This window comes from Monocercomonoides exilis (assembly GCF_001643675.1).
Source record: "Monocercomonoides exilis strain PA203 chromosome Unknown scaffold39-1025343, whole genome shotgun sequence".
NCBI lineage: Eukaryota > Preaxostyla > Oxymonadida > Polymastigidae > Monocercomonoides > Monocercomonoides exilis.
Genome location: NW_027150584.1, coordinates 483,865 through 511,303, shown reverse-complemented (window position 1 = coordinate 511,303; position 27,439 = coordinate 483,865). Strand labels below are relative to the sequence as shown.

The 27,439-nt window shown below is 31.9% G+C and overlaps 4 protein-coding genes across 4 annotated transcripts; 1 reads left to right on the top strand and 3 right to left on the bottom strand.

Annotated features, from left to right (window-relative positions):
• Positions 1–16,882: 16,882 nt before the first annotated feature.
• MONOS_12791 (uncharacterized protein) lies at positions 16,883–17,452 on the bottom strand (the record flags this gene model as incomplete). The annotated part of the gene is made up of 1 exon (XM_067865437.1): positions 16,883–17,452. The coding sequence occupies one exon, from the start codon at positions 17,450–17,452 to the stop codon at positions 16,883–16,885; it is 570 nt and encodes a 189-aa protein (XP_067722983.1).
• Positions 17,453–17,498: 46 nt separating this feature from the next.
• MONOS_12790 (uncharacterized protein) lies at positions 17,499–18,812 on the bottom strand (the record flags this gene model as incomplete). Its single annotated transcript, XM_067865436.1, has 1 exon — positions 17,499–18,812. The coding sequence occupies one exon, from the start codon at positions 18,810–18,812 to the stop codon at positions 17,499–17,501; it is 1,314 nt and encodes a 437-aa protein (XP_067722982.1).
• Positions 18,813–24,789: 5,977 nt separating this feature from the next.
• On the top strand, positions 24,790–26,151 carry MONOS_12786 (uncharacterized protein; the record flags this gene model as incomplete). The annotated part of the gene is made up of 1 exon (XM_067865431.1): positions 24,790–26,151. The coding sequence occupies one exon, from the start codon at positions 24,790–24,792 to the stop codon at positions 26,149–26,151; it is 1,362 nt and encodes a 453-aa protein (XP_067722981.1).
• A 1,003-nt stretch (positions 26,152–27,154) lies between these two features.
• On the bottom strand, positions 27,155–27,391 carry MONOS_12787 (uncharacterized protein; the record flags this gene model as incomplete). The annotated part of the gene is made up of 1 exon (XM_067865432.1): positions 27,155–27,391. The coding sequence occupies one exon, from the start codon at positions 27,389–27,391 to the stop codon at positions 27,155–27,157; it is 237 nt and encodes a 78-aa protein (XP_067722980.1).
• Between the last annotated feature and the right edge of the window lie 48 nt (positions 27,392–27,439).

The following is a 27,439-nucleotide window of genomic DNA, read 5'->3' as shown; positions in this document are numbered from 1 at the left end:
AGAAAAAAATTTATTAATAATTTTTGTGAGCAAAAAAATTAATAAAATTGTTTATTTATTAAAGTGATTTATTTCCATCAAATTTATATGAAAAAAGTTGTATTTGATAAAAATGATGTGAAATAATCTTCAGAAAAATTTAAAGGGCTCATATTCAGATGCACTTTTACCATCTCCTGCTCCATTGTCACATTCTGACTCTGTTTTCTCTTCTTCAACTTTTTCACCAAAAATGTCATCTATATCAGAAATTTCTTCAGATTCTTCTTCTTCAATTTCGTTTTGCTCTATTTCTTTTTCTACATCGTCATCATCATTTTCCATGCGAAGGTTCTTAACGAGTTCAATAAAAGTGATGTTGAATGAAGATTTGACAAGATAAAGAGGGAGATAATCATGCATCAATCGAATGCGAGTTCCAAAAGACGGAAAAGTGCATCGTAAATGATACCACAACCCCTCTATTGTATTTGCACATGCTCTAGTGTCCTTATACAAAAAATTTCCTTTTGTGGCAAACTTTCAAATGCTTGTAACCCAGAGTCTCCAAAATGTCGATCGCTCTCCATTCATCAGATATAATTGTTGTCCCTTCCTTAATGTTCTTTTGTATCAATGGGATGAGTGTTTCTCTTTTTCTGTTTGGTACCACGACCATGAATCTTCCTCCAGTTCCTCCATCTTCTTTCCTCTCCACGCCTCCAAAAATTAAAATTTGTTTCTTCTTTCTTCCACGATGAAATTTTCTTTTCCTCCAAATTGCTTCATCAATTTTAACAATTTTGCCTTCTGCTCCAATAGATACCTGCGTCTCATTCCATATGTCAGCACATGTTTTTCTGATGGCACTTCCCCAATAGTTCACTGTGTCTTCATCGATAAATAGTAACGTTGCAATTGTTTAATGAGGAATTTTCATCCAGTAATATAGGCAAACAAGCAGAGTGATACCCAATCCTATTTTTGTTTTGCTGAATTTCGTATTGGAAAGGAAGCTTGTCTTTGTCTTGCACGTGGGACAGGCAAATTATCTAAATTTTCCATTTTTGTGTATATGTTAGAAGGCTCCATGCTTTTTGCACATAGGGATGCGATCACTGATGATTTCATTAATGAACAAATCCCATGCCTTATCATCATTATTAAACAAACGAGTAAGTTCGGATATTTTCTCTTTTTTGATCAGCTTGACATCACACGCCATGAGAACAACTTTGATCATAACCCATGAAATGAAGAAATGATAAAAAATGGGAACATTTTGTTTTTTTGGAAACACATTTCCGACACATTAAACTATTTTATTTATTGCCATAATGTGAAAAAAGACATTATAATTACAAATTAGCGAATTTTGAAGATGATGATATCTTCGGATCATTCCGATTTGAATGTGTAATAGTTGTTTTGAAATTTTTCATTTTTTGTTTTATTTGGTTTTTTTTTTTTTTTTTTTTTTTTTTTTTTTCTTCTTCTTTTTTTTTTTTTTTTTGCTTTGTCACTAACACTTCGTTTTTTCATAATTAATTTTTCATTTCACAAATCATCAATAAATAAGATGTTTTTTATGAACAAGAGAATGTCGTCAAATGATTTTAAAGCTGAATAAAAAATAAAGGTTTAAAAAATTGATATAAAAACTGTTTTTTTAGGCTTTTTATTTTTAATCATTACAATTTGTCTCAAAAACTCGTTTTTGCGAGTTTTCATAATATGGGTGATTATTTTTGAAATCATATCTTTTTTCGAGGTGTTGATTTTTCAAAGATAGTTTGTTTTTTGAAAGAAAATTTTTATTCAAAAGAGAAAAAGCATGATAATTGTTTTTTAAAAAATAAATGGTTTTTCCGAATCAAAGATTAAAATGCATCCAATAAGCCTTTTCACTTTTCAATTTTTGTTTATTGATATTCAAGAAATATTTTAGCACCGAATTTTTTGCATGAAATAATATGAATTCAAAAATAATCACCCATAACGATGTTGGAAATCGATTATAATGTCATCGTGACAACTGTTTGATTCAATCAACGATACAAATAACGTATGTTGTCAGTTATATTTCATCAATCAACACATAAAATGTATTTTACCCAAATTGCTCAGTTTGCCCGTTTGCGCACATATTTATAGAGAATTTAATTTTCCTGTCCAGTCCTGTCCACCTGTCCACTCTCCAGCACGGAGATAACACCCAATATTTCCACACCATAGCTTAACACACATCACTTGTCCAGCTTAACCTGTCCAGGCAAATAACCATTAACTTTTTCCATCAACTCATCAAACAGCTCTTCACTTTCGATTAGCTTTCTCCTCAATATCTTAATCAATTTCTACTGTTTCTCAAATACATGTTCGTTGTGATGCTGATATTTTTCCTTTCGTTTTTCCTGAAACTGTTTGATTTGTTTCTGTTGAGTCGCTTTCGCTTCTTCCACAGTTGCGTATATCTTCTTCCATCACATTTACAATAAAACAAAAAATAAAATGGAACTTTCTTTTTGTAAAGTCGAAAAACATTTATTGCGATCTCATAAAAGATCAAAAAATTTACCTAGAATAATTTTATTTTTAAAATAAATGACGTTTTCAGATTTGTCTGAAAGCAGAAAGTCTCAACTGTGTAAAAGACTATTTGAATTTCTTCAACTTCATTCAAAGAATGAGGAAACATCTTTTCTTCTTTTCTTTTTGTCCCATTCAAGAAATGGAAAGGAAATTTTTGAATTGCTTAACAATAAATTGAATAGTAATATCAATATGTTTTTATTTTGTTACATTTTTTTGTTTTCTCTTCTTTTGATTGAATAGACAAAATGGAAAATATTCTAATTTACGCTGGCTCATTGTGCGATATATTAGACAAAAAAAATAAAAAAGGCTCTTGTTACAAACATTTTTGAGATTATTTTCTGCAACTGAACTAATAAAAGCTGGCTGGAATTGCACAGTAAACAACATTTTACACGCTGAACGAATGTTGAAAACTCACAATTTTGAAATAATTCCAGCAAGCAAACCGAAGATTCACAGAAGAATAAAACGTTCGTTTTTTATTTCATTTCTCATTTAAAGCTATTTGGATACATCAGCATTGAGTTTTTTTAATTTCAATTTATGTGAATGGTTGTAAAGGAAGGATACAAGTGAAAGCCGCAAAGAACAAAACATTCAAGAAACAAAAATATTCCAAGATTTTTCAGATGATGACTTTGAATTCTTAAACTCATATCATCATCCAACAATAATTGATCAACAATCATCACCAATTTTCTTCAATTTTGAAGAGATTCAAACTCATTCTAATGCATTCTCCGTTTCAAAGTTTCAACCAATCAAAAAAAGAGAAAAAAGCTGAACGCTCAAATTGAAATTGTCTTGTTCATTAAGATCAACAATAAATACATAAGGTTTATTTTGAGGAAATTCCAAAAACTCATTCTCGTATTCAACAAACATCAAGATATCAAGAAAATACTCCAAATAAAAAAAAAAAAAAAAAAAAAAAAAAAACATATTTTGTTTTGATCATATTCATCTGAACAAACATAATCGATTCTGCTCTGCACATTCTCTGATTTCATCTTCATCATTTCCTCCGCTTCAGCTCAATCCGGCAGGCTTCACAGCAACGCCTCCTTCATCTGCTTCTTTTTTTTCTTTCGACAGGCATTTAGATGAAATTCTCAATGAACCTGTTTTGTCATCACGCTTTTCAAGTTGTGCGATTGTTGATTCGTCTTTTGAATGATATATTTAATGAATACCAATGCTTGAATTTCCGAGTTATCAGATAAGTTTGTTTTCTGAAATATTAAATCACAAATCAAATAAATAAATTAATTTCCTCATTCATTCAAATAAAGTGATCTTCAAAAAGAGAAATATTTGTTCAAGAATATAGATAATTATTTGAAAAAGAAATGTAAACAAACAATTTTTTGAAGAATACTGATGAAAGTCTTTGTAAATGGTTTAAAGGAGAAAAGAGGATATTCTTTGGTTCAGAAGATGAATTATTCAGAAGAATGAAACATGAAATTGATGCAAAAATTTGTAGATCATTATTCTACAGATTGGCTGTTAACATTGAAATAGCAAAAAGAAGAACCTATATGTGTAATCTGTGCGTTAGAATAGAATATTTGGAAAGGAAAGAAAAAACAAAAATTTAAAAAATCAGAATTACAAGAAATCGAAACACTTAATTTTCATTGCACTATTCAAAAGTTTCAGAGCAAGAAGTTTTATGAAGAAGTCGCGAATTTTCAAGATAATAAGTTTTTGGCTTTATTCGATTTCAAACAAAATTGGACTTTTCCAATTAAACAAACTCAAGAAAGCAGAGATTATTATTCAAAAAAAGAAATATCACACCTCTGAGTAATCATTCATCATTTTAAGAAGAGTGGAAAATCGAAGACTTGCTTCCATTTCATCTCTGAAGTTTTGTCGAAAGATAGCCGGTTTGCTATCGATTGCTCGAAGATTGCTCTTCAGAATTTACTATCATTAATAAATAATCATTCACATCTGAAAGTGTGGGCAGACTGCAGCCCACACTTTAGAAACGACTGCTTTCCTCTTTTTTTGTTTCATCCGCCTTCAACCATTTGCAAAACATTTGAAACAACCTCGCTTTCCTTTTTCGCAGAAGATCACGGGAAAAGCGAGGTTGATGGGGAATTTGGAGTTTTTGCGAGAATCGCTCGAAGATCTCGCAAGGACATCTCCACTCTCAAAGATTTGATAACTTTCTTTCAAAAAGCATGCCCAAAAATTGAAAGAAAGGATGATGAAAGATTGGAGAGATTCTTTATCGATTACTCTCCCCGAATCAAACAAAAGACAATATTGAAGCTTGTGGTGAAGTATATAAAAACATATTCATGTTGGAGATCCACCAAAACACATATTGAAGTTATTCCTTTTTTCAATTCTCCTGTTGGTGGATGGAGAAAGATCTCCTTTGAAACCATTTTTCATTTGTTCAAAAAACAATCAACAAACCTCCAATTTATTCAATGAAGGAGATGTTTCAACAGTTAAGTCAACAATTTCCTAATATTAAAAGGAGATTCGAGAAGTTGAAAGATTGCATTAAAGAGAATGAAAAAGATCAAACAATTATTCATTATCAGCTTTCATTTGAAAAATCGTATAAAAATGAAGATAATGATGAAATTAAAGATTCCTTCATTGAAACAATTTTTTACAAAGTTCTCACTGATCAAAAACAATTCAACTATAATGCAACAAAAGAAGATTTTTCCATTGAAGAAGAGGAAGATGTGGATGAAGGTGTGATTCAGGAGGAAAAAGTGATGGGAAAGAAAAAATTGAAACGAATGAAGAAATAAAAAGGAGAAGAGGGAGACGGTGAAGAAGAGGAAGAGGAGGAAGAGCATTGACGTTTTCTGGGAGAGGAAGAACAAAAACGTTGCTCCACTGCATATTATGGGACAATGAGCATTCCAATGAGCTCCTCCAGGTTTGCTGTGAATGAGTTGCGCTTCGACACGTTCTGTTGATCGACTGTCCTGCAGAAGAGTCTCGAAGGCTGTGCATTCACACGCACTTCCAGCTTCTCCAGCACTTCTCTTATCGACAGCCTCTCATCCAAACTTTAAATGAGCAAGTTCACTTCCCTCCAGCACGCGCTCATATGAATCGCAGAAAGCAGCTTTTTGCTCTTCTGAGCTGGTTTTTGCAATATAATTTTCTTGTTCGAATGATCGCTGCTGCTTCTTTGTTTCTTTCTTCCATTGATTTATCGTCTTTTATTCTCTGCCATCTTCTCCTCCTTCTCCTTCGGTCGATTTTGAGGCTGTTTTCTAAGAAGTCATCGATATCAAAGTGATGCACCCACATGTTCAGCTGATGGTCTTCCATCTCTTACCATTCAAATGCTTTCAGCTCTTCCTCTTTTTCTTCTTCTCCATTTTTTTTTTTTTTTTTTTTTTTTTTTTTTTTTTTTTTTTTTTTTTTTTTTTTTTTTTTTTTTTTTTTTTTTTTTATTTTTCTGTCATTTCATCTTTATCTCATCTTGTTTGGTGATGATCAACAAAGTGTCTCCAGCCTCTCTTGAATCATGATCCAACGAATGCAGCTCTCTCTTCGACAAGTCTTGCTCATTTTTTTCTTATTAACTGTTTGCTTCAGATTCATCTGCATTTTGATTGTATTTCTCAACATTTCCATCGATGTTTTCTGCAATTTTCATTTTTTCATTGCCATTATTTTCACTCCCATGCTTCCCATCTTCTCCCTCTTCTTCTCCCTCATCCTCCATCTGACCTATCATCTCCTGATCGTTCTGTCAATGTCAATGTTAATGTTCCCTTTCATTCCTATCCCAATTCCCACTCTCATTCTCATTGTTCTTCTTCTGCAATCAGCTTCTTCCACTCTCATTGCAAGTCGTATTCTGCTGAGTGCTCTATTTGAGTGAATACTGCTGTTACAGAATGTCACCGCCCGGTGTGAGCACCGTGTTCTGCATCGACTCACAACAGCTGAGCTGCTGCTGCACTTTCCCATTGAAGCGGAAAAAAAGCAGCTGATGAAAGAGGAGAATGGTAGATGGATCGTGAAGTTAGAAGAAGAAGAAGAAGAAGAAGAAGAAGAAGAAGAGTTTAAGTGAAGTGCAACGCAGATCATTATGCATTCGTGGAACAATTCAATGAACGGAAAAAGATTGGCTTGACTATTGAGAGGATTGTCCATTTTGTTAAGCAAGTGAAGTGCTCCACCAGTAACCCAGAATTGAACCTGAGCTGCCATCTTCACTCCTCCTATCAAGGAGTCAAAATGGATTTCATTAATAATTAAGTGAATGAATCAGATTGTATGATATATTATCCAGTACCAAAACAAACCTTTATTAAAATTACGATCTTCTCATTAATTATTTATCGTTGGTTTTGAAGAAACAAAAGAACTATAAATTTGTTTTTGCCATTTGTTCAAAATAAATAATTCAAAATTGAAAAACACAATCTATTATATAACATACATGTTTGATGTGAATTATATGCAAAAAATTAATTCATTTTTGATACACGTTCTGTTATCAACAAAATAAATAATAATATTCGTTATTGTTTGTTATTAACTATTATCAAAAAAAAAAAAATAAATAAAATAAAATGGATCAACAAATGTTCATTCAATATATATAACTTGGAAACCTGAAAAATCATTAATTACAAGCGATCGTTTCGATCAAAATATGAATATTTGCTGAATGAATTATTTTCCTTTAAAATTTTTATTCATGAAAGCTATTTTAGTTTGAGGAAAATAACAAAAATTAAGAAATGTGTTTCGTTTGTGATAAATATGAAAATTGCACTTTATCGTTTTAGGATGTATTGTTATTTATTTGATAAAAAACTATTACGGGAAGATCTCTGATTTTTCAAAAAGAAAGTGCCAAATCAATTATTTTTATTTGCGATTTCACAAACGATCACATCAACGGTAACATCAACAATCACATCAATTGTCACACTTATTTTCACCACTTATTCACCATCTTCGACACTCTTTCTCCTGTTATATCCACTAACTATAACATCAACAAGTTCAACGCAAATACCTGTTATTACAAACACATGTATTTCATCAACGAGATCACCAATTTTCACATAAATTCACCATCTTCGACACTTTCAGCTAATCTTTGGGCTAATTCTCCTCCTTGGAGATATGGTATATCGGCTTTTGATATATCTCGATAACACCTATCAATGACTCCTTCTTTATAGAACATCACTGAATATCTAATCATGATAACCAGTTAGAGTATCAGCAATCATCATCGATCTCAATCAAATTATCATTGCCCATCCACCTTATTTACAAGATAATAACAACCATCAGATATTAATAAATGGATAATATTGATTGACCTAATCGAGATGGATCTGAAGCTGATATTCAATATCTCTGATGATAACTGTAATACAAGCAATCACGATAATTTGTTAGAAAGATGTATTTTATGAACGAAAAATGAAGACAACTTCAAAAATCAATGATGAAATTTTGAATTTGATTCATTCTGAACATAAACTTACACAAGCATTGACTCAGTCGAATTTTATAATCCAATTCATAACAGAGTTTCTTTCACAACTGAATTCATCAACAATTTAACTCCTTCGGGACTTCCTCCACATGAACTGAAATTAAAGGTGGGGGCAATAGTCATTCTGATGCGCAATCTGGACATGTCAAATGGTTTATGCAACCGAACAAGACTGATTGTGGAAATGAAAGGTGAAAATTTAATTGATTGCTCATTAATATTTCCGGATTGTACAAAACAAAGAAAATTAATAATATCTCCAATGTTGCTAACTTTTAGAGATAATACAATTTTGTTTTCGATGAAGAAAATTCAATTTCCTGCAAAAGTTTCATTTGTCATGACTCTCAACAAAGTGCAAAAACAAATTTATAACTTTCATCACATATTTTCTTAAAAATTCATTTTTCACTTATTTTCAACTTCATGTTTCAAGGAGCGAATCCATTTTCATCAAAATTTTATCATTACACTTTTTCAAAATAAAATGATTTTATCATTGCTGAATGAAAAATTGATCGAAATATCACTTATCTAATATACAATTTAAATTCATTCCTGATTTCACAATTAATCAATACATTGAATAAACTAAATAATTAATTCTGTTTTATATAAGATTAAACATTTCCATTAAGAATAAATAAATAATATATAAAGAATTCATTTTTTGTGTTATGACATTATATGTTTCATTATATCTAGAATTTAAAAGAAAATTGATGTTAAAATTAGGTTTTATAATTTTTATTATTTCAATTTTTTCTTTTTCAATTCTTTTTGAATAATTATTAAAATTGTTGATTTAAAATATTTTCGGAAAAAATAAATCACTAATTATTCATTTAATATTTGTGGTTGGATTTTCAGATTTTTTAAAATTGACTCGTTTTTCTTTTAAATTTATAAAAATGATTAATTATTTTTTGAATAAAGAATGTTATTGCAAGAAGTTGTTGTTTGTCATAATTTATTTGTGAGTATTTTTTTATTATATTAATAAAAATATGATTAAGAATGATCATTAAACAAAACGTGAACATTATTTTTGATTATATTTTCAATATTTGGTTTATAAAGTTTTTTTTCTCTCAAATTTGAATTTTGGAGAAATATAAAAATGATTAAAATGAAATAATAATATTGTTTTCTTTTTTCTGAGCTTCTTTTTATATTGAAAAGAAACGAATAAAAAAAAAATTTGTTTAAGAGTTAAAAATACTATCAAAAATTAACTTTATTGTGAGATGAAAAAATTGCAGCAAAATTGATTAATAAAGAACATTTTAGATTTTCACAATTGTTTTCAGTGATTTCTTATTCTTTCAATTCATCGAAATCAGAAATCAATTTGCAGCATGAATCGCACAAGTCTTTTCCTTGTTGAGCTCATGGAATGAAATGTGATTGCACATATTTTATGAACCTATTAACATCTTTTCTTTTTATTATTCTCAACGAGTCTGCAAGAAACACGACCAGTTGAGCGCTTGTGTGAATGTTTGAAGGTATCTTTAATCGTAACTTCCAAATTTTGTACACATATTCAATTGGATTCAGCTCTCAACTGTTTGGAGCAGTGTTAAGTGTTTGATAATTCTTTGATGTAATGAAATTTCTAACTTTCTCTGTTTTGTGCAATCCAACGTTATCCATAACGAATACACATGATTCCGATTTGAACGGTTTCAATTTTGTCATCAATGAATGGAGAAATACTTGTGAGATATCTTCATTAAAGCTCCCTTCAACAAATGTTAGATGAGGAATCCCAAGTTATTCGATGATTGCTGCGATTGCAGTTGCAGTTTCAACATTTGTTTTGTCTCTGAACTGAATGAATCTTATTCCGACAGGAGATCTTCCTTCAGTTTGAAGCTCAAAAGTTTTTAATCTTGTCTCATCAATGTAATTCATAATTTTTCCTTCCGCTAAGTTTTGCATGATTTTCTTGGAGTGTTCATTTGGTTGTTCTATTGCAGCAGGACTAGCTCTTGCATTTTCATATTTGTGCGACATTTTAATTGCGAACTTCGAACATCCATGTTCAATCATTTTGTTTGATTAAACATGTCTTGGAATCGTGGAAATTGAAGGTCTTGACTAGCAAAGATCTGACACGGATTCTGATAATTCTCGTACAGTAATTGTTGGGTTTTCAAGTATCATTTTTGCCATTTTCTATGATGCGTCTGACGTAATTCTTTCATTGACATGCACTCCACGTGGTTTGGGTGGTTGAACTTCATTTACAAATCTTGATGAAGTGGAAATACCAATGTTGTATTTTTTCAATTGAATGAACAACGTCTTTTTTTCATTTTTGTCTTGCTTCAGCATATTCCTCATATTTTCTGTCAATTGAACGAAAGGCTTTTGAATTTTTGTTGGATTCGGTGGATTTGTTGCAGGGCTCCATCTTTTTCTCTTTTTATTTTGGAATTCAATTTGAGGAAGCATCACATCAACATTTTGATTTTAATCAGGTTATGGTGGTTCAGCTGTATGCACTTCGTTTTTTTATTTTTTTTTTATTTTATTTTTTTATTTTTATTTATTTTTTTTTAATTTTTTTATATTTCTGAATCTGCATTATTTTTTTTATCAAATGGGTATTAATTGTTCAGGTCATTTATTGTTCAAAGCTAGACCATTTATTTCTCAAATTGTGGTTTGCAAAGCAAAAAACCTAAAGCAAATACTTGAAATATATTTTTATAGAATCTTGATTAAATTATTGAATTCGAAGTTCATTCGAAAAAATCTTGAAAATACCATTGTTCCATTCATTTTTTTTAACAATTTCAAAATAATAACCATTTGATTTCACAACTCTTGACAAATCCATTCATTGATATTAAATTGTTCATCATTCGAGTGTGATTAAACGTAATAACTTTTTCAATGCTTTCAACATACTGACATCCTGAAATAAATGTTTTGTAAATAGTGAATATGTTTCGAAATGTCAATGTTTTTTTTTCAGAACTCAATTCTTTTTGAATTTTTTAAAATTTTTCGAATGATGGATATTATATTTTGTTGTATTATTGAAATTCTACAGCAAAATAAAAAAAAAAAATTAATATTAATAATGAAAAGAAAAAAAAAAAAAAAAAAAAAAAAAAAAAAAAAAAAAAAAAAAAGTAAAAACCTTCATGACTAGATGAAGGAACGATCACTTCAATTTGATTCATGGATATAGTGAAAAAATGCCAGGTTTCGTTATTACCTTAAAAGAATAAAAAAGAAACCAAACTGTTGATTAATGCTCATTTCAATAAATCAACTGCAACATTTATAGCCCTCTTTTTCTTTAGAAAATAACAGACAAAAACGTGTATTCAACATGTTCTCTCTGTTGACATTTTTAGAATAAAACGAAATGGCTAAAATATTAGGAAACTGAATAAAATTGAAAATAAAGAAATGATTAGTGTTTTGTTTGTATTTTTGAAAAAATGTATCTTTGTTGAAATGATTTGATGGAATGTACTGGAAAGATATGGGGCAAAATATGTCACTTCAGGTAATTTCATTAAAAAAATATACACTTTTCATTAACTTTTTCTTGTCAAAATACACAATAAAAATGTGTCCATTTTTTACCATTCGTGAAATGTTGGAAAACTTGATGCTTTAATATCAACGATGCATGTTTACGGATATGATAATCAAATTTATTATGAAATCTGAGAAAGTGAAATAAAGTTATGAGCGATGCAATTTTTCTATGCCTTGTGCATAAAAAGCTTGATAATCCGTATTTTCCCCCATTTGTACAATGATTTGACAATATCATCACCATTCAAATGAATAATTGGAGAGGTTTCTAAAAAACCGAATGAAAAACTGTCACAAACTGAGTACTTTTTGGCGAAATTAATCTGAACACACATTTCTTTTGAAAGGGCTGGAGTTGTATATGAGAAATCACTGAAGATATTCAGAAATGCCTCATAGAATTCTTGCTGATTTCCTTTGAAAAAACGGTGTTCATTTTCCCATAGTTTGACAAATGATAGTGTACATTTTGAGTTGATGTTTGAGTTGAAACCGCATTTACTGCTCTTTATATGTCGAAACAAGTTGAATTAAGTTGTCAAAATATGAATTCTTTGATACATTTTTAACTTCGAAGTGATCAAAATATTGATATATTGATCTGAACACTTGAATCAAAGAAGCCAAATAACAGGTATTACCAAAATTCTGTAAAGGATAACAGCTTGTAGGCGCTGAATTCTGGCCGATCGATGTGTCTTTTGATGTTAAAAGCCATTGATCCTGATCATCACCATTTGACCCATATGTGCTTTTAATATCTTTGAATGATGAATGAGAAAAATTTTCGTTGATGGATTCCATATCTATTTCTCCATTATATACATCATTTGAATTGTTTAAATTTTCAATGTCAGATTACCCGAAATAAAAAGTACCACCATTAAATATTGAACCTTTGATTAACTGATGTGATCCAAATTCATGATGAATCAATTGATCGTTCACTAGATGTTTGTCATAAAACGAAAGTGAATTTGTTTCATTTATTTCAATCTCAGGTGATCCATAAAAGATAAAAGAAAAAGCAAAGAAAAAAAGAAAAAGAAATAATCTTTTTTAACATTGCTTGTGAAAGGTTCGATATCTTCTTCAACACAGTTGTTCATATTTTGAATTGAAAAAATCATTATAAATTTTCAAAAACTCTAATGCAACAAGAATTCCACATGTGTGATTATTTTTGATTTCATGTTTTTTCTATAAAAATTTTAGGAAAAAAATTCGGATTGTGTATAATCAAATGAATACCTAAATATTATCTTTCATTTATTGAATATTTTGTTATGAACAAATCTCAAACATTGGCTCCTTAAAAAAAGCAAAACATTTTTCATTTGAAAGAAAATATTTTTTGTCAAAGACAAACAACCTTTGAAATATCAATTCCCCGAAAATAGTTATGATTTCAAAAATAATCACCCATATCTTTGTTGAAACCCATTTTTGAATCGAAAATAAATATCGTGTTTTATTCAAGTTTTTTTGTTGTATTTATAAAGAATTTTTTGTGACATGATTTTCAAATGGGATAAAAAACATTTTTCCAGAAGTGTGCATATTCCGAAAGTATTTTACGTTTTTTTTCATATGTTTCAGATTTAAGAATTTTATGACCTTTGGCTCCATAATTATCAACATATAAAATTGAATTAATAATATAACAACATTTGGTATTTAAGATGTATTGATAATACTAATTATTTTTGTATTTCATTTGATCATTTTGATGAGTGTTGTTTTCTGAAAAATCAAAAACAGTTCGAATTGTGATTTTGAATAAAAAAATATGTGTAATAATTTTTGAAAGCATATTTCTTCAATCAAAAATTACGGTTCGTAAGTTTCCCTCGAATATCGAAAAAAAAAAAAAAAAAAAAAAAAAAAAAAAAAAAAATACGCTGAAAAATGAAAAGACAAATAATAGACATCAGCCTTTTTATATGTGCTGAAAAAATTGTTATAAAACCAGTCATGATGAATTTTGCATTTGAACACAAAATCTCTTCCCAAATACAAACAATATCTGAAAAAATAAGCTCCCCGAAAAAAGTTATGTTTTCAAAAATAATCACCCATTTGCAAAAATTCATAGAGCAATTGGACTTTCTCATATTAACAAATAAGAAATAAAAAACTATATTTCTTTTTTTCCCTGTTAATTGAGAATAAAAAACAATTACGAATTTTTTATATCTTTTTATGAAATTGTTCCTTCAATATTTTCTAAAATGAAAACACTCGAATATTGAATTCAAAGATTTTCAAAAATAAAATAGGGTAGTTTTTTTATCCGGATATTTTTTTATATGGGTGATTATTTTTGAAATCATATCTTTTTTCGGGGTGTCGATTTTTCAAAGATTAAAAGTTTTTGAGAAGAGATTTTGTTATCAAATGCTAAAATTGTCACAACTGTTTTGATAACAAATGTTTTCACTTCAATGAAAATGAAGATATTTTGATTAAGCCTATGCATGTTTTTATGTGTTTTTTTGTTGATATTCAAAATGAATTCAAAACGAAAATATTTGATTGAGATAATATGATTTCAAAAATAATTACACATATGGGAATGAAAAAATAAAAAAATTTTTATTTCACGAAAGCATATTTGTATCAAAAAAAAAAAAAAGGACACTAGTAATAAATATAGTTAATCATCTCTCTCTTGACTATTTTTCTGGAATTTTCTTGTTTTTTTTCATCTACAGAATTATCATCAAAAAAACTTTTTTTCGTGGAGTTTTCCTTTTCTTTGGTTTTTCGTCATCAAACAATTTTTTTTCCACAGCTTTTTCATTATCATCATTCATTGTCTTCTCTTCTTTCATTTTCATTTGATTTCTCCATTCATCCAAAAAATCTTGGTCGGTAATTATTTTTCCATGAAAATCAAATCTGTGGTTCTTTATCTTCAGTGTGACAGAAGGCTCATCAGGTTTAGTGGAAAGTACAGCATGCCATTGGCTTGATAACACTCCACTTTTGATGAACGATGAAACCATTGTTTCAGTCAATAATGCTGTTTGCAAAGCCTGAGAAAGGGCATCTGCAATTGCTTTTATTCGAAGAGAGACAGATGACGAAGAAGTGACGAAATGGGTGATTGTTTCTGAAATCATAACTTTTTTCGGGGAATTGTTTTTTGAAAAGTTTTTCGTTAATTTCGAAATAATGTTCTTTTTGATAATAAATGTTTCAGAATTATAACACTAGTCAAAGTTTGATATGGATATGAAAGCAGATTTGAAATACAACAGTGTTTTCACATTGAAGTGTTCATTGAAAAATATAGGTGACGCAAATTCAAACAGAAAATTTTGACAGGAAAAATATGATTTCAATAATTATTACCCAAATATTTCTTGTAAAAACATTTTTTGAAGAAAGCAAATACTCCACGGTTGAGAGACTGAGTGAGGTATGTGTTGTGAGGGATGAAAGTTACCACGTCGATGGAGGCATCAAAGAATTTTCACCAAATGTCAGGCTGAACTCTCGATGGATGAGAGTCCAGCAGAAGAAGGCATCTTTCAACATCTTTGTTCAAAAGAGTTCGTCTTTCCACGATTCCTGGAAGGAGAACATCTTCTGCGTATCTTCTTAATATTGCGTCGGTCATCCAGCCATCGTTGTCTTCCCAAATGCTTATTTTTGAGCTGAGCATCACACGCAGTTCGGCTGGAATTTTCTTTGAAGGCCATAAAACGATGCTATTCAAAGAATAACCATCAGTTGCAACCGCAACGCACGATGTGGCGCTTGGCATGTTGATTGGAGCTTTTGAAAACCCAACTGGACCGTCTGAAGGAGGAACGGCTAGTTGTTTTGTGGAGTCGGAGAGACGAAATGAGGATTCATCAGTGTTGAAGATGAGTGAAGGAGAGTATTTGTGAGTGTCATAAAGTGATTGAAGTGGAGAGAAGAAAGGTTGAAGAGGCTGTTTGAAAGAAACATTCAATCGTTGAATATCAACGTTTCGTGGAAGAGATTTTTTTTATTGTGGATTCCTTTTGATATTGGAATAAGATGTCTTGATAGATTTGAAAAGTTCCTTATGTTTAATTTTCAAAAACATGAATATTCATATTTCGAAAAAATTTCTGTTCCCTCTCACCAAGTTTTGCTGTTATTGTATCTATTATTTGATAGTGTAAATTTTTTCCATTAAATTGTAGCTTCATGAGAAAAAACAGTGATTTGATCGAAAAAAGTTATTTTTTATTCTATTATAAAAATTAAACAAAATGAACTTTTCAAAAAAATTTGGACACATGGTGATTTGTGACAAAATGATTTGTTAATAGTAGTTTCAGCAAAGTGAAAAAGTCTCAGAAAATTATGATAAGTGTTTTCTGCTTCAATTCTAATTCTTTCTCCACTCATTGTTATTCCACCATCTGGCAAATGAGATATTGTTTAATCTTTCATCAAAATAGAACTCTTCACAGCATCAACAAGAGATCCACCCATCTGCATATCTCTTTTTCTTCCACATTTAAATGAAGTTTATTTCTCACTTATGCACTCCCATCAAACAAACATGATTCAATCAGTACATCCACACACTCACAAATCTTCAAAATTCTCCCTCTTTCGTTCGTGCCCTTGCATTAAGTAAAAAAGAGCAGTTCAGCACATTCATTCTCTTTTCGGCTTTTTTCATCTTCATCACACTCTCATTCCCACAAACAGAGTTATTCTCAAAACTCACATCCTTCATCTCCATATCAACCTTCCCTCCGATGCGAATCACTTCTCATTTACTAACAATCTCTGAAATGTTTGTATCAAAAACCACAATCTTTCCCTCTTATGTTGATGATAGAAGTGGTTCTGTGGTGCAAATCTCGTAAAATATTGTTTCTGCAATTTTCAGCTCTCTGCTCTCCACACTCACAATCCTGCTCTTCATAACTTGCCCTTTCCCACATGAGCTGAACAAACACTCCGAAATCTCCAATCACCAATCCTTCTCTTTGACAATGCTTTCCCCATCTCACCCAAACATCTCCCCAAACACAAAAATACATCTCTCCACTGCACTCTCTTTCACAAACTTCATGATGCTGTCCTCCTCTGATGTTTTTTCTATCTTTCATTCGAAATGAATGGATGCCTGCGCTCTTTTCAATGATTTCACATATAAATCTCCAATCTCACACACTCTCCACAAATCATATGTTCTCCATTAATAAAAATCAAATTCGCAACACTCCTTCAGATATGCCGAACTCTCCACCAAATGCTTTGGTTTGGCTTCTCCTGTGCTCCGCACTGCGTGCTATCGCTTCCATTTGCATTCACAAACACCTGCACCGAATAAAGGAATGTGATCAGCGAAATCAGATCAACATCAACCTTTTCGATATCATCCCTCCCGCAAATCGAGTTATTCGACTTCAAAGCATCCTGGCTGAAGTCCATATCAAACAATCTCACATTCAGCAGCAAGTCAATAGAGTCACATCTGATGAACACATCCTTCCCCTCATGCGCATCATTCATCATGAATCGCATCCCCTCCAGCCTCACTCCAAAACCCCCAAATGCACCTGCTCCTCTGCCCTTCGGGTCAAGTGCAACAATTATCAGTCCTCCTCCTCTCCCATCCGCTGTCGAGTACATACACATCACCAACGAGCATCCTCTCACTTTCAATTCTAATTCCCCTCTCTTCAAACACATCTTCATCCCTCCTCCTTCTTTGCTCCTCTCACTCATGCACTTCGTCAGCGCACACCCTTCGATCTCACATTCCATCCCAGATGAAAATGATCCCACACTCATCATGCATGCTCTGTTCTCAAAGCATGTGATGTTTGTGAATGTTGACTCATTCACTCTCAATTTTGTTCACGTTTCTTTCTTTTCTTTTTGTGAATTGGAAATTGTGTGATCCCTCAGTCAGCGTGATCATGCTACACACTGATATTGTTGTGTTCGATATTGAAACATTCACAACTGAAATCACCTCCATTTCTGCTCCAAACTCCACAAACCCTTTTGCCACATTCAACTCAGAAAGCATGAAATCCTCAATTGCAAGACTTTTTCCATTCACTCTCATCAGGCAATATCCTGCTGTCTCTGTCAATCCTGTCAATGAACCAAATGAACAATCAGCAACCGACAATAATGAACTTGTTCCTGAGGATTCAATAAATACTTCATGATGGGTGGTGATGCTGGGTTTTGTGAATGAAACATTCACAAATGACAGACTCACATTCGATGAGATCATTGAACCGTCATCCAAATCATTCTCATCTTCATCACTGATTGTCACACTTGTTCCTTTCTTTGTCCCTTCAATCACCACTTTTTGTGACCCTGAAATTGATGATGAAATAAAAGAAAATGAAATGGAATGGCTCAACAGCCCTGATCCCACAATGCTGATGTGTGTTTCCCCTTCTCCAAGTGTTGGGCATCGAAGTGATATCAAGTGGTCAATCGATAAACATGGAGCCTCAGAAAACCCACACCCACTGAAATCTCCTCCTTTCTCAACTGATACAAACCCATCCCCACTCCAATTACTCCACAAATACACAACCAATGGGATCACATATCCCTCCTCTCCTGTTGTCTTCCTCTCCCATCCACACAATTCATCCAATGACTCCAACTCCTCTGGACTCATCTCCCATTTCAAGTGCTCCTTCTTCACAATCTCACTCAAATCCCATCCTGAAACAAATGTTTTCTTTCCTTTCCAAGCATTGCATCTTTCAAATATCACGCTCCCCAACGAAAATGATTCAATCATCTCATCCAAACTCACAAACATCCCTCCTCCAATTCCCCTTCCTTTCTGCAAGCTGTCCTCTGTTGGCACCTGGCATCCTGTGAATGTTACGCTTTTAATCTCCAAACTTCCTCCACACTCAACTGAAATCATCATCCCTCCTCCTTTCGTCCCACCTCCACCTGTGCATGTTGATGAAAAACTGCAGTTATTCACAATCGCGCTACCTCCTTCTTTTATCTCAGTACCAATGCATCCTCCTTTTCCACTTCCACCTTCCACTGTCACTCCGCTCACTCTGCTATTCAAAAACTCCAATTCAACTCCATTTGTCACTGATATTGGAGATTTCACATTCATTATCGCTCCACCTTCTATCCAGCTTCCATTCATTCCCATCCCTTCTTTCGCATTCCATACAAACAGTGCTTCCTCTCCTTCTCGTTCTGCTTCACATCTAATCTTCAATCACTTTTAAATGTGATTTATCAAATAAACTTGAAAGACAAATAAATACTCATTTTAACAATTCATTTTTTCAGAACAAAACACAAACTTTTATATTGTGCATTGTTTTTGTTTCTTAACATCGAGCTTTTTTTGCTTTATCAATGTTAAACTATGCGAATTTTGTTCATAAAATGATATTATGATCGTTGCTAAAAAAAAATAAACATTAATATATCTAAAAAAGTGAATGTTTGAAAAAAAAAATGCAAAATAAATATTTTTCAATTATAAAGTAACAAATAATGCTATTTGTGTTCCGTTGCAAACAAATATAAATTAAACATCAGGTGGATCACATAAATAAATAAAAGTGGTAAGAAATGATTTCAGCGACTTTGGAATTGAAAACTTTTTTATGGAAAACAGAAGTTTATTTTTTATTCTATTTCAATAAAAAATGTATTTATTTAACGAAAAAGGAGAGATAAATAAATTACAAAAATCTCAGGAATAATAAAAATTTCAGGGAGCAAACCCTTAATAAATATTTCAGATTCACTTATTTTTAAATGCCTTTCAAAACAGACGAAAAAAGACATTTATCGGAGCTTAACGAATTATTTCAGGACGAGTTGAAGACTATTACGTGGCTTCAAAACAATAATTACATAAAATCATCGTTATACTGCTGGAAGTGCTAAAAACACATGAATCTTTAACTTGAAAAAGGAAATTACTACAATTTCAGATGCAAACACTGCAAAAAATCATTGAGGAGTTATGCCATTTTTGAAAAAATAAAATTTCCTCTGAGAAAAATATGTATTATTGCACTTTATTTTTGGTTGCTTTTGGAGCAGCTGCAAGCTGCAATTTTGGCGTCAGTCAGTATTTCCACAATTACTAAGCTTTTCACTTTATTTCGGAAAGCTATCGTTTTTCATCAACAACAACATCCTTTCAAAACAGGAGGAGAAAATAAAACTGTAGAAATTGATGAAACAGCTTTTTACAGAAGAAAATTCAAAGTTGGGAGAAGGAAACCATTGTTATGGATTGTTGGTGGTGTTGAAAGACCTGTTGCAACAAAAGGAAGGGGCAATATGTTTTTATCAATTGTACCGAATCGCACAAAACCAGTTTTGCAATCACTTATTGAACAAAAAGTCAAAAAGAACACAATAATGAACACTGATTGTTGGAAAGCATACAGTTCATTGGACACTCTTGGTTTTGTCCATCGAACTGTGTATCACAAAAATCACTTTGTTGATCCATTAACAAAGTGCCATACAAATAGAATCGAAGGAGCTTGGTCACTTTTAAGGCATTTTCTTCCTCGACATGGTGTTCAAAGGAAGTACAGTCAAAACCGGATATAATCACATCGGTTTTTGCAGGACTTTTTGTGACTATATCCGATTATGATTATAAGCGATGTGACTAAACACAGAAAAAAATGAAATTTTATTTTTGAAATAATTAATTTTGGGTCAATTTTTTTATTTTTGAAAAAACATGACAAATACACAATTTTCAATAGAAATAACAATTTTTATTGTTTTATTATGTTATTCAGACTTATTTTAACATTATTTTGAAAAATCGATTTTTTGAAATTTTTGATCAAAAAACCGATTTTTCATTGAAAAAATCACCCATTATAATTTGAAATGTGATTATATATTTTCATCTTTGTGATTATATTCGATGGAAAATGAATGAAAAATAGGCCAAAAATGTCGGTGCATGGAAAAATGTGACTATTAACGAATGTGATTGTATTCGATGTGATTATATCCGGTTTTGACTGTATTTGTCCAATTATTTACAAAAGTTCACTTATCGAAGAAATCCAGAAAAGAATTTTGATGATTTTTTTGAGATTTTTGTAAAGTCTACGAACGATGATGTTACCGTTTTCGAGGATGATAAATAAATCTGGTATGTGATGCAAATCTCAGAATTTCATTGTTTCATATTTTGAAAATTGAGAATGTGTAAATTGAGAATTGTTAATAATAAAGTTTTTTTCTTTTATTTTTGAAACAAGCATTTACATTATATTTTTGTTTTTTCTATGAGGATAGAAAACAAGTGTAATATTTTTTTAAAGTATTTTTAGCCAAGCTCATTGTCAATGAGTTTGTTATCTTTTTGAAATTCTTATAAACACATTTATTTATTGATATGAAAAGGATAAAAATTTTTTATTTTTCATTTTCTTAAAGTCGATAAAATAGATTAATAATAAATCAAACAAGCGCAGAGGAAATAATTGGCATGTTCGAAATAAAAGTTCAAGCTTTTATTCAATGAAGAATTTATATCGCGCAATATTATATAAAAACCATGAAACGATTATTCATTGATGGAATGCTTTGTATGAAAATAGCTGCAATCAAGTTTTTAATGAATATCATTCATTCAATATTTGTTTCAAATAATAAACTCATATTAATTACTGTCAATATTGGAAAAGATAAAGAAGAAATATTTCAAATGCCAAAGGAAATATATAGTAGATTTGACTATATAGGGTATTAATAAACAGACAAACAGAGATTAAAAAATAGAAAATCAACAATTATTTTTCAAATTTCACATAAGTTTAATATTTTTCTTCTGTCGAATCCGTTTTCAGATTTGTTCATGGAAAAACGCGAAAATCTGAAATTTCAGTTGTGTCATCATTGCAATGCTTTATATATGTGCAATCTTTTTTTTGCAACATAAATATGGAACAAATAATGGGAATCAAAAACGCTTTGATATTTTTTTGAATATGAAAACAGTGCATATATTTTGAATGTTGACAAATAAACTCAGGAGATATGCAGTTTTCTGCAGAAGAACGTGATTTCATAAAAATAAGTTCAAATACAAAAACGTTATTAACTAAGTTTGTTATTTTCATAATTCTAAATGGCATATTCGCAGTTATTGTTAACTTTGAACGGTTTTGTTCCAGAAAAACGAGAGAAGGAAGAAATGAAAAATTAAAGAACAACAGAAAAATCTCCGAAATCATTTCTAACATTCAAAATTTTCATTGATATGTTATCTGAAAATCCACTTTCAGTTGATTCATAATATCTTTGTTGTTATAAAATAAACACAGATAAATCATATTTTATTGAAGAAGTGAGACCAACGAAATTAATTGCTTCAATGATTTTTAGAATTTGAATTTGTAACATTGTTCTTTTTTCCAATATGGGGGAAAATACGGACTTTCAAGCTTTTTATGCACAAAGCAAGAAAAAATTGTTTCACTTATAACTTTGTTTCGTTTTCTCGGATTTCAAAATAAATTTGATTTTTGTATCCGCAAACATGCATCGTTGAAATCAAAACATAAGTGTTTGTGACATTTCACGAATGCAAAAAAATAAACCCTTTTTTATTGTGTTTTTTGCTAAAAAAAAGTTGACGAAAAGTGCATAATTTTTCATTGAAAATGCCTGAAGTCAAAAATTTCGTCCCATATGAATACTAACGAATGATGTTAATTACCCTTCCATCAATAATAATACATAAATATGAATAATTAATTGAATGAATTAGACTGTTTTTGAAATAAAAAAAGAAAAACGATTCGAAAAATGAAATGAAATAATTGTGAATACTTGATGTTTTATTATTTGATGAAGTCAAATTTCCCTCCTGCAACAAAGACGTTGTCTAATTTATCAACTTTTTCTATATGAACTTTTCATTAAATTGGTTGTTATTGTTTCACTGCGAAATATTTTTTAATCCTTTCCTTCATTAATTTTATCGATCTGCATTTTTCATTGACTTCGCATTTTTCATAATTGATAATACTGTGTTGAATTCATTCAAATTATAATGAAACTGATACTTCTTTTCTAAAAAAAAAAAAAAAAGCAACACTTCAATAAAAATCAAAAATATAACTCAAAAACAATGAAGATGGCAAAAACATCTGAAAAATATTTCGAAAAGCAAAATTAATCAAATTATTCCAAGTTGAAATCAACAACAAACTCATTTTCTTTATTCACACACATTTATAAAGCACTAATCACATTTTTTCCATAAACTTGTTTGAGCAAGCTCTGATTTTCTTTTCCGTAATTTTTATCGAATATCGGCGAGATATCACCTCCCTGAAAATGCAATATCGAAAAATCGGATATGTCAAACATTTCTTTATGTTTTGCTACTGTTTTTAAAATTATTTGCAAATAGCGAATCTTCTTCTTTGTTTAAAAAAATATTTTTCAAAGGAAAAATTTTATTATGGGCATTGATCAATCGCATAATTTGTTCATTTTCATTTCTCATTAAATGGTGAAAAGTTTTATTCAAATACCTCGGTTTGCTTTTTAGATTTTGTTTCTGTTTCATGAAATATTGCGTGATTTCTTATATTTTATTTAATTAACAAAAACAGTGACGTGATCTTCAAAATTAACAATTCGAAGCAATGCTTTTGAAATAGTTATAAGCTAAGTCAAAACTGTATGTTATATTTTGTTGATTTTATAATCTCTCTTTTATTTTATTAAATAATCTTGAATATTCATTAAATTTTTGATAATAACATGTGTGACTTCAATTTTCTCTCAATATTGCATAGAATTGATATCGTAAAGCGTATACAAAGAAAGATGCTAAGGGAAGCAGCACAAAGCTGGGGGAAGCAGCGCAAAGCTGGAGGAAGCTGGGGGAAGCTGGGGGAAGCTGGGGGAAGCTGGGGGAAGCTGGGGGAAGCTGGGGGAAGCTGGGGGAAGCTGGGGGAAGCAATACAAAATGATTTAAAATGTAGTTTTGACACATTAGTTGATTATTAGTTAATAATAATGAAAATTGAAAAAATCGAGATGAGAGAAGTGAGAAGAGAAAGGAGAGAAGAGAGAAATGAAAGGAGAGAAGAGAGAAGAGAGAAAGAAGACAAAAAATAAATATACAGTTATAATTTGTTTTGCTTTTTTTAATTTATTGTTTTTTGTTAATAAATAAAAAATAAAACATTGAACAGCTCTTATTTTTTATTTAATTATTTAATTTGATATTTGCAAAAATTGTTAAAAATTTAACAAATGAATTGGCTGGATTTCCATAACTTTTGCTTTGTTGTTTAAAAGCTGATCAATTTATATTTCTTATGCAAAATCAAAAAGAATCGAGAACATACTTTAAGAAGTTATTTCGAATCTTTTCAACAGAAAAAGAAACAGTTAACTGGCTATTGGAGAATATGATACTTAAAAAAAACAAATATTGCTGGAAATGCAAAAGAAATATGAAATTGTATGTTTTAGAGGATAACGCAACAAGATTTGTCTGAATTTTTTTGAAAAGTAACATCAGATCAAAAATTTGACCCGTGGAAGTTAATTTATTATCATTCCGTTTCCATAATTCTAATTATTAAAACTAACTTACACAACAATGTTTGTTGGTTTATTGCAAACATCTAAATGAGAAAAAATATTATGAATCAAAAAATTATGTATCATATTTTTTGATCAAAATTTAAATATCAGTTTTTCAATGAAAAAGAGCATCATTTGATTGAACCACTTTGCAATTGTTTATTTATAAAAAGTGCAAGGTATGTTTCGATTCTTTATCCTGACAAACTTGATTTTCAATGTTAATTCAAAATTTCATTTGTTTAGTATTTTTCATTTGCATTATGAGCCTGAACTCAACATGATTGCGAAGATAGAACACACATATACGATGCAACTGTTAATCGGATAAGTTTAGTGGTTTCCATTCAATTTTAACATATAAATATAATTTTTTAATTTATTATTCAAACATGCTTTTTTTATTGAAAAGTTCGCAGTTGATAGCCAACATTTGTTTCTTCAATAACAATACAAATAAAGATCAGAATTCGAGAGCAATATCAGGATATTGAAGTGTGAATTCAGAGAATTGATGATCAATGATGCTATGTGTTGGGAATGGAAATGAAGTGAAAGTGAAAGGCGGGATGTGTGATGGATGCTATTGCTCTGCATCAAATGGTCTTGGAGGAGGAATTTTTCTTCAATTGATGAATGAGAATACAAATTTCCTGATATTGTTTTCATTCGGAACAAATACAGCCAAATGGGGAAGAGATATTTTTGTCATTTCACCAAATCTGGAAGTGACTGCAAAATCACAAAATATTACATGTGTTACAGCCTCTTTGAATTCTGTTGACAGAGTGAGGGGATATGACAACGGAAACAACAGTGTGGCTATCCCTCTGTGCATCTATCTCATTCCTACTCCAGAAGAAATACATGTGAATAACATCGAGGCATCTGATCACTCACATTGTGGAATCGTCCAATTCCCTTGTTTGACAATGAAACACTGCTTCACAAGGCAAACAGGGCCAAAGAAAGTGACTGTGAGTGGAATGATTTTGATGAGTGATGAATTGGACTTTACTGGACAGAAGCATGAAATCCGAGGAAGTGATGATCAAAGTGGCTGGTCAGTCTCCGATTCAAGTGAAACATCCAATTCATCGATGATAACAGCAAGTATTGAAACAGAATTATCAAAACTCATCTTCTCTCTTCCATCTTCCCTTCCTCTTCACTCCATTTTCAATATCTCTTCATCATCATCATCTTCTTCTTCTTGTTGTTCTTCTTCTTGTTCTTTTTCTTGTTCTATATCTATTTCTCCTTCATTAACAGTATCCTCCTTTTCCTCCGTCTCAGCCACTGCCCTCACCTTCCCTGTACCAGCCATCACTCAAACAACCACTATAATAGCACGCACGCACTCATCAACAGCTCACCGCTCTGAGATAAGCACCTCAAACACTCCATTTTCTACCACTTTTGAGTTAGCCACGCTTCGCTCTTTCTTTGATAACACATCGTCTTCTGTGTCTTCATCACTGTTGGCTCCGACGATTGGGCTTGGGGTATCTTCGACTGCATCCATCACATTTTCTTCTTCTTCTTCGTTGTCGTCTTCTTCTTCCCTTCCACCTTTTTCTTCCTCTTCTTCTTCTTCCTTGGCCTCTCTGACTTCTCCAACATCTCTTGCTTCGTCCTCTTTCTCTGCTCTTCTTTCCTTCTCTCAGCCCATCCAGCAGATGTCTATATCCACATCGCCAGGCCCTGCACTCACCAGACAACCTCAGCCTCAGTCTTCATCACAATCTCAATCTCAGTCTCAGTCTCAATCGTTGTCTTCCTCTCAGAACACAAACTCTCTCCACACTCGCACTTCCTCAGCCACATCGCAGCAATCACTCACACAGGCAAGCTCTCCTTCCCTCCCGTCTCATTTGGCTTAGCCAGGAAGCCTCCAGCAATCTGCTGCTGTTGCAGCCCCAACTACCTCATCAGACTTGCCAGCTGCTGTCACTTCGTCTGTTATCATCTCCACCACTTCCTCCTCATCTCTTTCATCAGCTCTGTCTGCTCCTCTTTCCTTCTCCACTGCTGATGCCCCACCGCTTCTCATTGGAACATACTCTTTATCTTCACACACCTCGTCGCAGAAGCGCTTCTTCCATTCGTCTCCTCGTCTGTTCAAATCCCCCACTTTTCTTGAAGATGAACATCTTCCAATGCCTTCGTCACACTCTTCCCATTCGTCGCATCAGGAGATGAGGAGGTCGATGGAGCTACGCAAATACCGAAAAGCCAATGAAACAAGAAACATCAACAAGCAACTCGTCAGAACACACTCATTTGACATGCTGTTCAAAGCAAGTGCTTCCAGAGATGCATGTGCTGAGGCTGATGAAGAGAGAGAAGAAGAGGAATGTGACAGATGAGAAATTTGAGATGAAGAGGAGGATGAGAAGAAGGAACAGACACTCAAAAATAATAGAAATTGACGATGACGACGACGAAGAAGAAGAAACAAAACTATAATGCAGATTCTCTGATGCCATCTTCAATGCCATGGGAGCATCCATCGGAACAACCACCGAGAAAGCGTCGTCAGTCAGAAATGGCGTTCTAAGCATCATAGCCGCATTCCCCTATTGTTTGTACAACATTCGACTGTCTTCTCTGAATAAACACCTCTTCTGTACCGAGCCTCTTGTTTGACGTGTTGAATCAACCCGCATCCATACCTTCTTCACCTCCACCTCCATTCACTCACCAAGCCATATCAGCTGTTTATCCGCATCAGGCGCCCCATCAAACACACACTCAAACGCATGCACTGATAGTGTCGCTGAACAATTGCTCAGAATCACCTTCGCATTACATGCTTCTGCTCCTTCCCTGCTCTGCCGCGAAGCTTCAATTCTTTTTTCCGTTGTGAACATCACATTCACTGAATTATCCATGTGCAATACCTAACGACGCTGTCACTCCACAGCACAGAAGCCGCTGCTTCATCAAAGAGTGCGCATTCGCAATGTGGATCAGCTCATTATGGCTAATAAAGATATCAATCACAAACTCGTTCTCCTCAGCTTTGTGCTCGAACCATTTAACAAGTACGAAAAACAGAACCGCCAAATCTTCCTCAATCGCCTGCTTCATCCCTGCTTCACTCTTAGTCCCATGCTGCATGAAAATCTCACACGGCTCTAAAGTTTGATTCCTCTTCGACTTTGTTTC